The sequence below is a fragment of the Eptatretus burgeri genome, chromosome 10 (assembly GCF_056783735.1).
Source record: "Eptatretus burgeri isolate ZD-2024b chromosome 10, Ebu_testis_v1, whole genome shotgun sequence".
Lineage (NCBI taxonomy): Eukaryota > Metazoa > Chordata > Myxini > Myxiniformes > Myxinidae > Eptatretus > Eptatretus burgeri.
Genome location: NC_140970.1, coordinates 86,437,120 through 86,453,666, shown reverse-complemented (window position 1 = coordinate 86,453,666; position 16,547 = coordinate 86,437,120). Strand labels below are relative to the sequence as shown.

Sequence of the window (16,547 nt, the reverse complement as noted above, 5' to 3'; positions counted from 1 at the left end):
TCGTTACCTGCATCCGTTGATTGTCCCTCTGCACTGATGTTGGTGTTTCCCCTTTCTCCTGCTGTTCCCTTTGTTACATTGTGTCCTGATCTGTTCTGTATCCTCGCTCTTCCATGAGCCTACACCATGTATGTATAAATAAACAAATAAATAAATAAACCCAGCTAATCCGTCTCAAATTTATCATTTTCCAAAATGCCAGGTGTTATGGATTTTCAACGCTTTCTTTCATTCCTCCATTAAACACGTCGCCCAAAGACGTCGCTGTCGGTATAAAAAATGGAGATGTTATTGTCAAATGAAATCCAAACAGGGTGAGCACACAAAATCAACCTTTTGTTCATTCTCCCTTTCAGCCTGCAGTGTTATTCCGAATCTCTCGTGAAACACCTTCACCACCGGAGGGCCTTTAAAAAAAATTCCATCAGAGTTTGGAAGTGGTGGTTTAATTGGCCTTGGTCCATGTAGATTGGGTCGTGTCAGAAATATCGATCACCTTCTGTATTACCCACCTCAATTTGGATTTGAAGGTGCGAGGTAAAATGGAATTGCTTTGTAAAAATGGTTCTGTGAATTCCCCATTCATAGCCAATGGGAAATTCATTTCAAACAGTCGATTTCAATGATCATGTGCAAAGCATTGCTTCCCATGGTAGTAGGTGCAGGGTCGTGGCTGCAAAAGTACCGTGCGAGGATCCGTGCCTGCAAAGTGCTGGAGAGGCTGCCCAATCGCTACATCGACGTCTGCAAGAACTGGACCGGCAATGACCCAACCGAGGGTAACCTGGGAGGCGGGGGGACACCAGCTCAAAGCCGAGCTCGAGGTGTTGGGTCTTGGACCGGTAGATTTGGAGGTGGGTGCTGAGATCCCCATGTTTCACCTTTCCCTGTGTGCAGATTCCATGGTCTTCCATTTCCAGTGCCCTTATGGTGCACATCCTTCCATGAGGATCCCATCCATCTTGCGTCCCCTTGCAAGGACTAAGTGTTTTGTTCACCACCTTACAGGTATGGCGTGTGTTGTGATGATAGGTGAATGAAGGCCTGCAGTGTCAAGATCCTGTTAGGGTTAGGGTTCGGGTTCGAGTAAGGCTAACCCTAACCCTAACCCAAACCCGATCAGCTTGTGATCTTTTCAATGTCTAATTTTCATGGTAATATTGTTACAGCTTACAGCTGTTAGGAATTTGCAGTTTATGTTTCTCGAGGGATAACTCGTTGGTGTGTCTATATTTGTATGTGTGTATGCAATGCTGTGTTTCCATGTGTCGTTGCCTGATTGCTATGGAGCCACATGTTTATTACAAGCGAAAATATGGTTGAATTTTGCTTCCACCTGCATCAGCCCCATCCCTGAGTGCTCTATGCTCCGTACAACCCCCTACCCTCACTTTCATCCTATCTCCTTCCAAACTTATTTCCCTTTTCTTCCCACTCCTCCAATCTCCCATCCTCCTTTCTCTCTCTCTTATTGTTCTTCCTCCTCTTCCTTTTATCAATCTTGATTTTCTCATTTTTATCCAAACATCCCCCCCATTCCCACTCATGTGTATCCCTCCATCCATTGTGACCATACTCTATGCAGAGCGTTGGTGTTGTCCAAGCTGTCTCCTTAGCTATTGGGTGGGCACAATCCTGGATAGGTCGCTACGCCGACAGAGGATACCAGCAATCTGGCACTCATTTTGCCGACCTCGGAAGGATGACAGGCTGAGTCAACCCCACCTGGTATGAATTCAACAGCAGAGCGGGATTTGAACTCAGGACCGTAGGATCCCAAGCCCACCACTCACTCATATGTATGTAATGAATAAATTTCCATTTAGGGTTGGCTCGGTATATAGCCTGGTGTTGGCGTAATGGTTAGGGCAGCGGCTTGGGATCCAAAAGGTCCTGAGTTCAAGCCCTGTTGGGCCACTGAATTAATACACCAGGGGGTTGACTCAGCCTGTCATCCTTCCGAAGTCGGCGAACTGAGTACCAGTGTACTGGGCCCGGTGTATACCCCGGTTAAAATAGGTGTACCATATCCCTGTGTTGTAAGAGGTGACCAGGGTTGCGTCAGGAAGGGCATCCGGCGTAAAACATGTGCCAAATCACTATGCGGATCATACGGATGATCCGCTGTGGTGAGCCCTCACGGGAGCAGCCGAAAGAAGAAGAAGGTTGGCTTGGTATGTGAACTTGAGCAAAAGGATATTCCTGATTTCATAACAAAAAAATGATCGGTGGGGAGGGGGGGTGGTGGGGTGAGGCAGTCAATAAAAATTGGAAAAAGTATTTACAGGTTTGTCAATAAAAAAACAAATATCTGCCAAGGGTAAACCTACCCCGGCACCCACGATCCAATGGTTACCATATAATCTTTGGACCGCCATATGACCTTGACCTTAAACATTTAGCGATAGGGTGTAAATTAAGAAAATGTGTCCCCATCTCCAGTCTATCCAAGAAACTTAACAACATGAAAATTGGAGGAAAATTATTCAAGTTATGATCAAAAAGGTGTTTTTCGTTAATTCGGTCACAATCTGCCAAAAGTAGGTCAAGGACACTAATAGAACATCAGGTGCACAACTTCAGTGCAGGTACACTATTATGAAGCAAGGACATCTTGGAAGGCCAAATGGGCTTTGAGATTCTGCATCTTACTATAATTCACCGTCTGTCTGTTCCCAGGTACCGCAAAAACGGCTGAACCGATCGCAACCATTTTTTGGGTGTGTAGTTCTGGGACCCCTTGGACTAAAATAGGCATAAATATAACAACATGACCCCCTTGACGGCTCCCGTAAGGAGCGGGTGCTTCGAGTTGGCAAAATTGAGTGATGACACAAAAAAGACACAGAATTTTTTTTTTAAGACCATCATTTGACTTTGACCTTTAACCCGGAGGGATATGATGTAAATTAAGCATTAATGCGACTTGCTTGAGTCTACCTAGGGAGGGCAATTTTGTTCTGATCGGACATACCTTAGTCGAGTTTTGTTAAAAAACAAGTTCAAATGAGCTAAGATCCTCGTCCTCTTAATGATGACGTCATAAAAACAAATATGACATCATTGTGATGTATCAGGTTTGCGATAAATTATCTGTGCTAAAGGGGCTGTCACACCTTAACGTTTTAGCCAGCGTATGCCGACGTATGAAAAATTTGGCGAATACGCTGGCACACGTCGAATACGTTATGGGTAAGTTTTGTATACATTAAGAGCATGCTGAAGCACGCTGGCATACGTCGTAGTATGCCGAGCTCCTCGACAAATTTTGTGGATGCTCAAAATTTTCTGACGTATGCCAGCGTATGACTCACACGTTCCGCATACGCTGGCCATAAGTTGGAGGCACGTTATGCAATCGTTGACACACGTCGACACATGCTACTTGTAAGTTACTAATAAGTCGAAATACGTCGAGGTAATGTCTAGCGTACCCGAAACGTATTTCTAACCTATGAGTAACGTGCTTTGAACCTATGTGTAACGTATCTCCAACGCATATTGACGTATGTAGACGTATTTGACGTCTTCCGGACGACCACAGAACTTACTGAACGTGTTTCTACCTTACAGCTACCATATAATGGTGTATTGGCAGCGTTTAGGGGAATTGGTATATAAAAATGGGCTTCACAGGAGGAACCCGTTAGTGTTCCAAGCTCCATGTTTTTTTTTTTTTCTTCGGCATGACAGTGATGTTGACACTTCGATGTCTAGTGCGGTTATGATTTGAATCGTCGAGCGGCAGCCTTTTAATAGGCTACGCCACGTGATCGTCGGCGATACTCTGCCGCACGCTATGCATAAGTTAGACTATCGTTGGGCATAAGTTGTGAACGCCGACAACATGCTCAGCATTCGTTGGTATAAGTTATCTATAAGTTATCGAAACGTTCTGTGTACGTTACTAATACGTTACGCATACGTCCAACTTGTTAATATACGCCCAAAACTGAAAAAAACATCAATAGTTCACCGTACGCCAGCGTTTTAGATCAATTTTGATACGTTGCCATATGCTGGCTGAATCGTCAAGGTGTGACAGGGGCTTAATGGCTGGCTTGATTCCCACAAACAAAATTCAAACAGCTTGCCTAGTTTCGGAGATAATGGTATAGGCGATTTCCATTCGCGGCGATATTATGATGTCAACTTTTTTTCTAGGAAGAATTTCCAAAATCTGAGATGGTTACTGCCTGCGCGTGGGATTTCTGCAAATACATGGCAAGTTTCACGAAGATCCGATGAAAACTCTGGGTTGTGAAACAAAAATGTCAAAAAATAGGAATGACGTCATAAAAATTGATACGACGTCATAGTGATGTATCATATGTGCGGTAATTAATCTCTGCTAATGCCCTGTTCGATTCCCACAAACAGAATTCAAAAAGCTTGCCTAGTTTTGGAGATAATTATTTTGGTGATTTCCATTAGCAGAGATATTTTGACGTCATAACTTTTTTTCTAGGAGGAATTTTCAAAATCCGAGATGGTTACTGTCTGCGCAGGGTATTTTTACATATACACACCAAGTTTCAGGAAGTTTCGATGAAAACTGTAGGCTGTGAAACAAAAAAAGTCCACAAGAAGAAGATGAAGAACAACAACGTGAGTTAGACTTAGAGATCCTCCACGAGGATCTAAAAATGTTACAATGTCCAAAATGCGGTCACAGTCAAAATTATGTCAACCCTGCAAACTTTTTATTCCCATTATTGATGCAAAAATAATCCCGAAAGTCGCAGCCAGCTACAAGATACAGCTCAGCCATTGGCAGAAAAAAAAGAAAGAAAGAAAGAAAAAAATCTAAATGGCGGTTTAGTGCTCTGAGGGTCTAATAAACTCTGGGGAGCCATTAAAATTGGGGGCACTAATTGTACAGCCAAACCCTGCAACTGGTACTGTATCGGCCTTCCCCTATATCGTATACGGAGAAGCCTGAAAAGGCTTTTATCGATATTAAAAACTGTCACACCCACATGTTTGCAAAAGTGGATTGTTGCTGTTATCCCCACACCTCTCTTGGGGTGGGAGTTTTTGGGGCACCCACCACCTTCAATAGGGCGCTCCTCTGTCAAGGGTACAATAGATAATTATCCTTTAAAAAATTAAACAAAATTTGAAAGTTAAAGCTGTCCACAGATTGTCATGACTAGTTACCCCACCCCACCACACCACACCAAGTCCTCATTCTACTAATTATACGTCAAAACGTCGTCGCTGTCTCCAACCGCAAGTGCTGCACACCTTTATCATTGAACTTTTAACCTTCTCAAGGGAGTTTTGCTGCTGTCTCTGCTTTCCGTCATCAAAGTTATGATTTAGATTAATTGTTTTAACTGTACAAAGCTTTCTGTAAAAACTTGCCACGTAGTATTTGCCAACGCCACACTATGCCCGCATCACTTTGCATTGGGAAAACAGAGCAGTCGTAACCACACTGTTATTTACCAGCTGAAATCATCAGATCTAGTACTTGTATGGATACCCTTGCAGCAGACTGTAAATAAACAGAAATGCCCCATCGTGCCAGGGTTACCTATTGCAGTGCATGGTGACGTCACGCAAGTTCATGAATGGACTAGGTGTTTTAGGTTCATTGTTAAATTTTGAGATTTGGGCTGACAAGATGGCCGAGAGGTATGCACGCACACCTGCCCAAAAGCTGTCCAGCTGGGTTCGAATTTTGACACAGCGAGAAACATGGTGTTTCACAGGCAGGGTGATTCACCAATGTGTGTGCCATCCCTGGGATGGATGTTCAACTGGACTGTCACATCTGCCGGCTGGTGAAGAGTAGGCGAGCCATTGCTGACATTGCAGATACCATGGCCAAATTCCAAATTCCTGTGCCATCTATGTCGTCGAACATCAGGCCTGATCAGCCAGTTCATGAATGACTTGTGCCAAAAACTCCCCCAGCCAACCCCACAATAACATGGGAATAATTGTGGATGTTAAAGAAGAATAATTAAATTTTGAGTTTTGACAAAAGCTATGGTACAGCAAACATTGGTAATTAATCTTTTTGGCTTAATTAAGTGTGCCATCCTGCAAGAGAGCTTGCTCAGCCTGAAAGTCTCCAATTCTACGTGGTTCGCACCACAGCGGTATCGCATGATACCCATTCGCAGGTTAACTCAGACCTTGGCATTGACAACATGTTGGATTTTGAATGTTGTTATGGCTTCTTGTCTAAGTGCAGAAAAAATATTTTTGATCCAAAGAATCTTAGCTTCAGCTTTGCTCCCTTATTTCAGGTGAAGCACCCCGTCATGTTATGCCTTGCATGGTAAAATGCACCATGAGTAAAGGGACGTGTGTTATCTCCCACAACCACAAGTGCATGAAATGTCTACCAATCCATGGTTCACGTTCAAACTCTGGATACATCTCATAATAGGCCACTGTTAATTGCCAGTGGAGGGACTTGCACACAATTTCAGCAATGATGATGTATCAGATGAGTATACAAACCTAGACACAGTGAGGTTGTGGTTGTTACAACAGTATGAAGTGGACTTGGAACTTGTTAAAACTTCTGCTTCAAACCTACATCCCCTGAAACACTCGTTTGCATTTAAATGTGTGAATTATTTTATAATAATTTGCTGGGTGTTTCATAGTGGTGTGTGGTTAGCTTTGTTACAAGTGTATAAAAGTAACACCTCGTGCTTCATTTTGATGGATGCTTTTCGTACGGTTCCAAAGTCACGAAAATGAAGCTTGATTAATGGTCTTAAAATACCCAGCGATATGGTCCCAAACAGAGTGGAATAATTGCCTGATTGATGATAATTTGGTCTGCTCGCGTGATTGCAGCAGAAGGAAGAGGCCAAGGAAAAGGCTGCACGTTGAGTTGTGGATCCTGGAAGGTGGGAAAGACCTTTTTCTGCAACAGATTCCTTTGCAGTGGACTCCCTGTGACTACAAAGTGCCGAATAAATGAGAACATTGCATCGGCTAGGCGGGACACTGGATTTGTAACATCATTAGGCCATCCGGAGGATAATCCTAAAGTTTCCCTCGTCACCCTGTCACACCACATGACCCCAAAGCCTTCTGTGGCCACAACTCCCATGTCTCACTTTTCCGTGGTGACGTCCACAGAAGAAGCGATGCTGAGGAGTGAGGCATTACAAGACCGTTCACCAGGTGATATGGCAAGGCTGATTCACCCTGCGGGTCATCATCATCAAACTAACACTTTGCTGCACAAAGCACCAAAGGTGGCATCTGCCCGAGGCCACAAGCTGCGAAGGCATACGCGTACCACAAGTGAGCTCAAACAATCAGGTGTGGATAAAATGGAAAAGGCCGAAATGCGTGAAATGAGAGCATTTGTTGACGAGGAAGAACTACAGGAGGGCATTGGCAGTGGGAGTCGAGCAAGAACTACAGAAAGTTCAATGAAAAGCATGACTGAAACCACTCCCAGCATTTTGAACAAGTTTGCTTCAAACATGAAACGAACCGACAAAACTGCCACAAGACATTCCACCGCAGAACCACCAAATACGACAAAAGTTTCAACAGATCTTGAGTCGAGTACGTCTCGAAAGCAAAAGGATAGCAAAACGGTTATTGAGTTCAACGGATCCACTCCAAACAATGATTCCTTAGTCGAGCTTTCCACGACCTTTTCCCTCTCATCAGAACTGGCTAAACTAGAGTTGTTGGAAGCAACCACAAGGACAGCAAGGTTGCACGAAGATATGCCTCCGGATGAAATGCAGGAGGTAGAGAAGCGACGGCGTTTCAACGAGCAGGACGGACAAACAGACAAGAACGATGGTGATCGCAACGGGGACGATGTTAACATAAAAGACCCTGAAAAGGAAGGGAATGCAAAAAAGGTGGAAATCAAGGACCAGGCCGATGACGATGAGGAGAAGGAAAACGGTGATAAATCTGGCCAATATTTCTTGCATCATCAGCCATTCGACAAGGTTGACGAGGACGGGACGGATGAGAAAGCGATGCAAAAAGACAGTGGCGATACCGAGAACCAGTTGGTAAGCCGAATGGCACAGGGAATGCGGAAGGTCACCGTGAATGATTCTGCGGAAGAGGGTGACAGTGCAGGGTCAGATCCGAACCCTGTCAAACTGAATGGGAAAAGCGGGTCACACTTTCACCGCTCCTCACCGGGGAATGTCACCGCGGAGTGGGAGCATTGCTCGGCCCACGTGCCACTTGTACATCGATCACTGCTCTGCCTCTGTGTCAGCCTTTCTTGGTTGGCCTTATTGCCTATGCCGAGCCTCAGTTGATCTTTCCTCCATCCCACTAGTGCTTTTTTGGAACTCACCGAAATAGTGAATTTTGATTCTGGTCCACTTACTGTATGCAGCGCACGCCCTGTGTAGCACTCCATTAAAGGCGCTCAGCTGATGATTATGTGTTGTCGTCACAGATACGTTATTGTGAAATAGATCTCACAAACAGCAGTGTAGTCAGTGATATCGTCGTCATGTACTATTGAACCGTGCTTACTTCGCAGGCAAAAGTACGACACAGGCTTTTCAGCCTGCACCGGGTGACTGGAAGGAATAATTGGTAAATAAATTTATAAAGTGGTGGCAGGACATGTGCGATGTTCACCAAGTGGACACCAAACGGGACAATAACTATACAAACATGAGGTGGCGCTCTTGAGAGGTAAATTGGTTTCATCTCAATCAACACAGGACTTTCAAAATGACTACGAGTGCTATAAAAACAAACAAAACATATTGATAACAGCCCTCTCAGCTCTCACTTCCCCCCCTACTCCACCACCATCATTTATCTTTCTAATTGCAGATGTCCATTAAATAAATAACCAAATCTACCATGTTCGCATGAGACGCTCCCGAAAGGTTCAAAGTCCATTCATTAGCAGGGATGATCGAGGGTTTGGGTAGAATGCGTCCATCTACGATCCTTCGGGCCTTGCACCGGGCCTCATCATCGGGAGTTTTTGCAGTACAAGCAGCGACACGATCTCAGTTTTTTTTGGGGGGCAAGTTGAGAAAGTTCTCCAAGTTTGTCGTTGTGCAGAGGCCGACCCCTTTCTTTCAGGTGCTTTTACAAGTATTTTCGACTTCATTTAGAAGTTTTGTGAGTCATTTTATGTAATAATCCATATCTCGCACGCACGATATACATAAACATTCCCCAATCAATATTGCTGTCAAGGGGTTCTGCGCATGCGCCGAGCATTCTGGGGGCAGATTACGTCATTTCAAAAGTTCCGTATTTCCCTGTGATGAATAAAATGGCGTTAGATTTTACACCACATGTTGTACGTGATGACATCAGTGCTGTCCTAACGGGGAGAAACTAAATACTTTCAAACCCTGTAAACGTCAGGGATGCTCATGCGTTTATTGCACGAGTTGCTTTTTTTTTTAATTTTTAATTTATATAAGTACACCGTATCATAAATGCCCTTATTTACTTTATCTTTAAGTTTTGGCCACAGATGATGTCATAACCCACAAAGGACTATCTTTAATGGGGGTTTCTTGTAAAACAGGGGAGTTAAGCTTTATCTCGGCTGGTCCGGACAGAATGGTGCTGAGTTGGCTTTGGAACCTGTGAGCTGTCCTGTCTGGGTTTGATTCCTAACCAAACTACAAACTGTCAGATTGGTGCTTCATTGAATCAATAAGTGCGTTGTCACTCGAATCGACTGAATGCTCCTTGTGCTATCATGAGTTGGACATTAAAGGTCCTATGACCACTAGCTTCACAAACAGTAAGCGAGTTACTGCCGGCAACCTGAACAAATTCCTGCCAAAATCAGTTCTGGTTGAATGCAACTTATAAACAGAAATTTGTATGAAAAATGGTATTTACATCAAAGACACCACTTTCAAATTTGAAGCAAATGGGTGGGGTTCTCCACATAACCCCCCCCCCCCCAAATCTCGTTCTCTCCATAAAAAACACACTCAGAAACATAAATACCACCGCAGTCTTATTTTTGTTATGGTTGGTTTGAATATTGAAATTTTAATTCCTGAGGTTGGTTTGAGCTTCAATTATTTACCTGAGCTCTTGAGCCCCACCTTTCCCTTCCCACTCCACCGTGAGCGGTACGGATCATCAACATGGAGGTCAAGGCCCATAGTTGATCAGGTATCAGCAAACGGCTGGAATGATTGCATCGGAGTATTGGTAACATCTCGTGCACGGTTTGACAGTGACAGATTTCTATGCAGTCACAGGATTATTATGACATATTGGGTGTCAGATGCACTATCAATAAAATAACCTCTTTTGACAGATTCATGCATAAAAAGCAAGCATGACAGACAGCATGCAACGTTCATGTCTAATTATAATTTCCATAAATGCTCACAGTATAATATGACTGCTTTAACATTTCAAATGATTCCCCACCTCCTGGCAGGGTCGGCTGCTTAAATTTGTTGGCCCATTTTTTGCGAACTTGCTCGCCAGGCTTAGTTCGATCGAAGGTGGCAGGAATGGTCATTTGTTCAGAATGCTCGAGATAACTCACCTCCTGCAATGAGCACCACAAAGGCTTATTGAATAGACAAACCGTGACAACAACAACAAAAATAGGGGCAATACCCCTGGGCGCTCACCTTGTATAATAATGATACTGAGGAGGAAGTCAACATGGGACGGAATCAGCAAAATATACCAATGAACCAAAGTTATAGCAAATAACTATTTGGGGGGGGGGGAACTCACCCCCCCAGTATTTTTAAATAGCACAAACAAACTTTGGTACATCATGAGTGATGAAGGTTGTGGTGAAGTTTCATCGGAATTGTGTTTGTAGTTCCAGAGAAGAAAGCAAATACATATTTTGGGTGGCAACCCCCCCTCCCCCCCATGAACCCCTTTAAACCCCAATTTTTTTTTAATGTCCTGAACAAACTTCAGTACAACACAGGTGATGAAGGTTGTGGTCAAGTTTCATCGAACTCATGTGTGTAGTTTCAGAGAATAAGTTGCAAGTGTTTGTGGACGGACAGACGGACGGACGGATGGACGGACTGATGACTCGCCATCCCACGAGGTCCACGGAATTACATTCCAGGTGAGCAAACAACTCATAACACCTCCTCTTCACGAAAGACACCGATATATTTTTAACATCCACCAGCAATTTCAAGCAGATAAGAAATCCAGCTTAACCTCCACCCAAAGGGCGGTGAAACCATTGTTGTGTCGCCATACCTGTAAAGAAACAGTTGCGCAGTTTATAGTGTGTACGCCTTGCCCCGGGGTTCTTTAATCCCAGTCGTTGATTGCAGGTGCAATCTTATATGATCATTGAAGAATACACCACATTTGATGAAGAATGGCGTGTAACAGGTAAATGCTTTCTGGCACTTTCTGCAGACAGCCTGAGCATGGGAATGAGAACAGATTGAGACATTTTTCATTGGGTATTTGACAAAAAAGTTTCACCTGATGGTACAACCGATTTCCCGTCAAAGAAGAATACCCCCAAAGATGTTAATTCCTCAGTACTTGGACTCAAACGGAACGACGATGGCTGCGTTTCAGTTTCTGCTGGCATTGTCCTTTTGAGGACATTATCTACAGTTTGGGGTCCAATTAGATCTTGATTGATTACAAACCATTTTCGTCATCAGCATTCTCTTGGAATTTCAAACTCTTTCTTTACCAGTGGATTTATTCTTGCATGGTCTCTGCCAAGCATCGCAAAGCTGGGGGTAATCCTACCCCGAGGGACAGCATACACAACTGCAGGGTTTATTCCTTTTGGGAAGATTGGTTGGCCCAGTGGAATGAGACCGGTGACACCGAGACGCAAGTTTAGGCACGTGCTTACCGGCGCAAGAAAATATTCATACGATGCCAAAAATGACATCCAAAAGAGTCTGTTCAAAGTCGACTAGATCTGGCAGCACGAGATCGAGGTCTTGTTTGTTGGTCACCCACTCAACGGGTCACCATTAATACCAGATAGCATGATGTGAAGAAATGCGCAACTCGATGTGCTGTTGATGCTCTCCTATCATAGGACACCTTTTTAAAAAGCTGAAACGTCTGTGTTCTTACAAGCTCTCCGACCACCTGTTTTTATGTCGTCAATGAAGCATCAACGTATCGTGTCACAAACATATAATTACACTTTTACAAAGTGCTCTTCATGAAAGATTTAACCACATATCAATGAAAGCCGATGTTGTGACTTTTATCGCTCCAGTGGATCCTGAGAAGGGAGGTTAATGCTGTGCACCATACACGCTGAACGTATGAGCCAGGTGGCATTGTTAATGATGCGTATTGTTCAGTAAGGCTATGCCTGCTGCTGCTTCCGACCTTGACGGATGTTGTCAAAAGGATATTTCAAGCTCGACTTGCTGTTGTGGACACATTCGCTGATTTGCCACCGTTTATCTCGAGCCACTGAAGAGAGTGCTCGAACGTCCAAACAGGCATAAACAGCTTTTCAAGGTTGGGGAGGATATTGGATTTTTGGAATATTTGTCCCTTGCCACTAACATACACCACTGCATGTCAGATTGTAATATCCTGTCTGTGAATGCCAAGGCGAAAAGAGACAGCGAGAGAGAAAATTACAACTGATAAGACAAATATGCTTGAAAAGTGTTGTCACGAGGCTAGGCCTGTTGTTCCCCACTGGATAGAGATTCATAGAGATGTTTAGATATTTTGTTCGACATTCAAGTGACCATATCAAATTTCACAAGACCTTCTGGAGGGACTTTGCTTGAGACCAGCAGAGCTTTTGGTGAGACCATTCTGGTGCCAAGATCGCAACTTGTCAAGCCAGACAGTGTGAAAGCAAAGAATAGCAAAAATAATAAAAAAGTGAAATCCTTCAATACAGCGCGTGTGGTGAAGCAAATGAGTACACTAATGTTAAAATATGCAATTTATGCTTTTTCAGTTGAAAAACAATTAAAAAGCGTACTTAATATTTGAAATGTAAAAATCTTGTTATTATTGTGATAAGCACCTTTATATATAACAGAAGGAATGAAATCGTTCGATACAGCGTGGCAGGGAGCCACAAAAGAATGATGGCATAAGAAGAACTTAGCTATCAGCGTTCGGCGCGAAATGCGATGGTGGGCGGAAATGACGTCTTTCGGTCGTTCGTACATGAGAGGGGCGCGTTTCTTGGTTTTTTTTCCGTCAAGCAATAAATTAAATGGTTTTCACATATATAACACGTTAGTTTCACAAATTTCCATTGAAATACTCGGGTATTTCCATCAATTGTTGCCATTTCGGTCTAGGTTATGCACTGCATCTACCGGACGGCCGTCATTGGCTGTCACAGGCACGTGGGGGAGGGGGGACACCGGGACACTGGAGACGTGGTAGACACCGGGGACATTTCAAACTCGGTGCAATTGTATACAGCGCACGCACTGTAATAAAAAAGGCAGAAATGTTTTTTTCATATAACTAAGGTAGTGTAAAACAGCCACCTTCCTACATATCACATTTTCCTGCATTTTCTCTGCAGATCTGGATAAAATCACAAGCTGCTCCAACACGTGGAACATGTATTTCAATCGTGACAGATCTCACACTCTTATTATGTGTCTCCGAAAGGACCATATGGTAACCCCCTCATCTACTTTCTCAACAATCCTCTTGAAGAAGTCCTTTCATTCAAGCTTCTGGGTTTCACCATCTGCCATGATCTTTCCTGGGAGAGTCACATTTCCAAGCTGGCCTCCAAAGACAGTCGCCAACATCCTCCATCGTGCAAAGTCCTTCCTTGGCACACCTGAGCTCTTGACTACATACAAAGCTTTTGTTCACAGCCTGATGGAGTACTGCTCTCCCCTCTGGGCTGGTGCTCCCGCCTCTCACCTTTCTCGGCTTCACGCCATGGAAACCAAGGCATTGAGGAGCATTGGTATCTCGTGCAATGAGGCTGAGTTTTTAGGTCTCTCACTTGAGGCAGGTTGGTGGTCTCTCTGTCTTCTACCGTCTCCTCTCCGGCCTCGCCCCCCCTGCTCTGTCTGCGATTTGTCCCCACCACATTTCCGCAGGACGCCCAAGGTCCGCCAACAATCCCCTTCTGGTAAAACTACCAAAATTACGAATCACTGCTCACCTTCACTCTTTCATTCCTCTTTTTTCCCACCTATGGAACAAACTGCCACACTCTCTTCAATCCCATTCTGCCCTCCAGATCTTCAAAATAGCTGTTCACCACCATCTCTTCTCTTCCCCCATCCAAAACCATGATCCTTCCTGCCCCCACCAATCCACCCCAAACCCACCTCCTTCAAATTCCCCCTTTCCTTCCTGAAAGTCCCTGTAGTGTTCATCTTGTGTACCCTGCCCATTTAGAGACTTTCCCCCATGTACCCTACACCCATCCCTCTCCATTTCACAGATCTCATTATGTCTCTGTTCCCCATTGTTTTTTCCTTCCCTCTCCCATCCCTCTTGTCGCCTGCTCCCATTGTTGTCCATTCTGTGTATTAGCTCTCATACGAGCCTTGACAATGAAAACCAACCAAACAAACAAACAAACATCACAACAAAGCCACCATGTATCTGGCAAAAAAAAGATAACAAAAACAAAGGGTCAGCTTCAGGAATAGAGACCGCAGTGAATCACTCCTGATCGGTAATTGGCGATGCATCGTGATCATAAACGTGGTCACTCGATTCCAACAACAATGACCAAAGCACGATGATCAAGCAGAGTCTGAGAAGAGGCACCCCGAGTCGATCACAAAACTCTGCTGGAAAAACGATCCACCAAACAACTAAAATGTGTAGTTGTAAGCACTCCGTGACAGGTGAACGATTTGAAAACTTTGGAAAGTAACATGATTAATGATTTCTCGGTTTGTGTTTCTCTCGTCACTCCACTGGTGTTGTTGTTCGGAAAGAAAAAGGGGCGAGGGGGGATATTTTTGATTCATGATGATGTAGTTCCAGGGGGTTTGGGTTGGCTTCGGTCGTTTAGCTTTTGTATCTTCATCTGGGGATTGCAGGTGCAAATCCTGACCCTGCTGGAAAGGAAATGGCAAACTGACAGTGTATTTCATTGCCCATGAAGCTGCTCTGGCAAGCCGATTCTCTCCAGGGGATGCTACTGGGTTTACCATGGTGCAGATATTTCATGATCACGTAGTCATAATGTTTTGTAGCAAACTTGTTTGGCTAGAGACTGGAGCTGCATGTGTGTAATGTGCATACATATGTATGCAGCTTACCGGATAAGCCTTCTGACGGCAGTTGGAAGCGCAAATCAAGTTTTGGATTTTGTGCCAAATGCCAAAGCATTGCAAGTATTCATCACAACAAAAAGGTTGTGTAACTTTGACAGAGTCTTCTGCATTTCAAATGAACTGCCATCCTCTGTTTAAAAAAAACAAAAAAACAAGTGCAATGCAACTTCCAGCTTCGCTGTTGCAATGTGCACTGCACTTTGATATCATATCAACATCTTATTTCCCAGTCAAAATAAAGAAACCCCGTTAACTGTGTAATGTTGATGGATGCGTACAGTGACTTCAGAAAGTATTCACACCCCTCGACTTTAGTCACATTCTATTGTGTAAATGAATAACAAAAATGTTTGTTACCGAATTCCACAAAATACCCCATCATGACAAAGTGAAAACATGTTTTTAGAAAGTTTTACAAAGCAATTAAAAATGAAAAGCTGAAATGTCTTGAGTCAATAGGTATTCAAACCCCTGAGTGAATACTTTGTAGAAGCTCCTTTGGCAGTGATTACAGCTTTGAGTCTTCTTGGGTATGTCTGTATCAGCTTTGCACATCTGGATTTGGGGATTTTCTCCCATTCTTCCTTGCAGATTTGCTCAAGCTCTGTCAAGTTGGATGGGGAGCATCAGTGAACAATATAATCTTCAAGTCTTTCCACAGATTCTCAATGGGATTCAAGTCTGAGCTTTGGCTGGGCCACTCAAGGACTTTCACGTTTTTGTTTTGAAGCCATTCCAATGTTGCTTTGGCTCTATGCTTGGGGTCATTGTCCTGTTGGAATGTAAATCTTCATCGCAGTTGAAGGTATTTTGCACTCTGAAGCAGGTTCTCCTCAAGGATTTGCCTTTATCTGGCTCCATTCATTGTTCCCTCTATCCTTACAAGTCTCCCAGTCCATGCCACTGAAAAGCATCCCCATAGCACGATGCTTCCACCGCCATACTTCAAGGTGGAGATGTTTTAAGATGGGTGATGAGCTGTGCTCGGCTTTCCACCAGACGTCGTGCTTTGCATTGAGGACAAAGTTCAATTTTCGTCTCATCAGACCACAGAATATTTTTCCTCATGCTCTCAGTCTTTCATGTGCCTTTTTGCAAACTGCATGCATGCTGTCATGTGTCTTTTTCTCAGTTGTGGTTTCCATCTGCCCACTCTGGCCCACCGTCTGCCCCATAAAGCTTAGATTTGTGAAGTGCTGCAGAGGTTGTTGGCCTTCTACCAGGTTCTGCCATCTCAGTCAATGAACTCTGTAGTTCTGTCAGAGTGGTCATTGGGTTCTTGTTCACATAGTTCTTGCAATTGAGCAGAGTGCTTGGGCTATC

At 43.9% G+C, this 16,547-nt stretch overlaps 1 protein-coding gene across 1 annotated transcript; it reads left to right on the top strand.

Moving 5' to 3' along the window:
* The first annotated feature begins 327 nt into the window (after positions 1 to 327).
* LOC147019016 (uncharacterized) lies at positions 328 to 8,382 on the top strand. Its single transcript, XM_085900052.1, has 3 exons — positions 328 to 779; positions 898 to 1,008; positions 6,823 to 8,382. The coding sequence occupies exons 1-3, from the start codon at positions 623 to 625 to the stop codon at positions 8,271 to 8,273; spliced, it is 1,719 nt and encodes a 572-aa protein (XP_085756178.1). The 5' UTR covers positions 328 to 622; the 3' UTR covers positions 8,274 to 8,382.
* Positions 8,383 to 16,547: the final 8,165 nt, after the last annotated feature.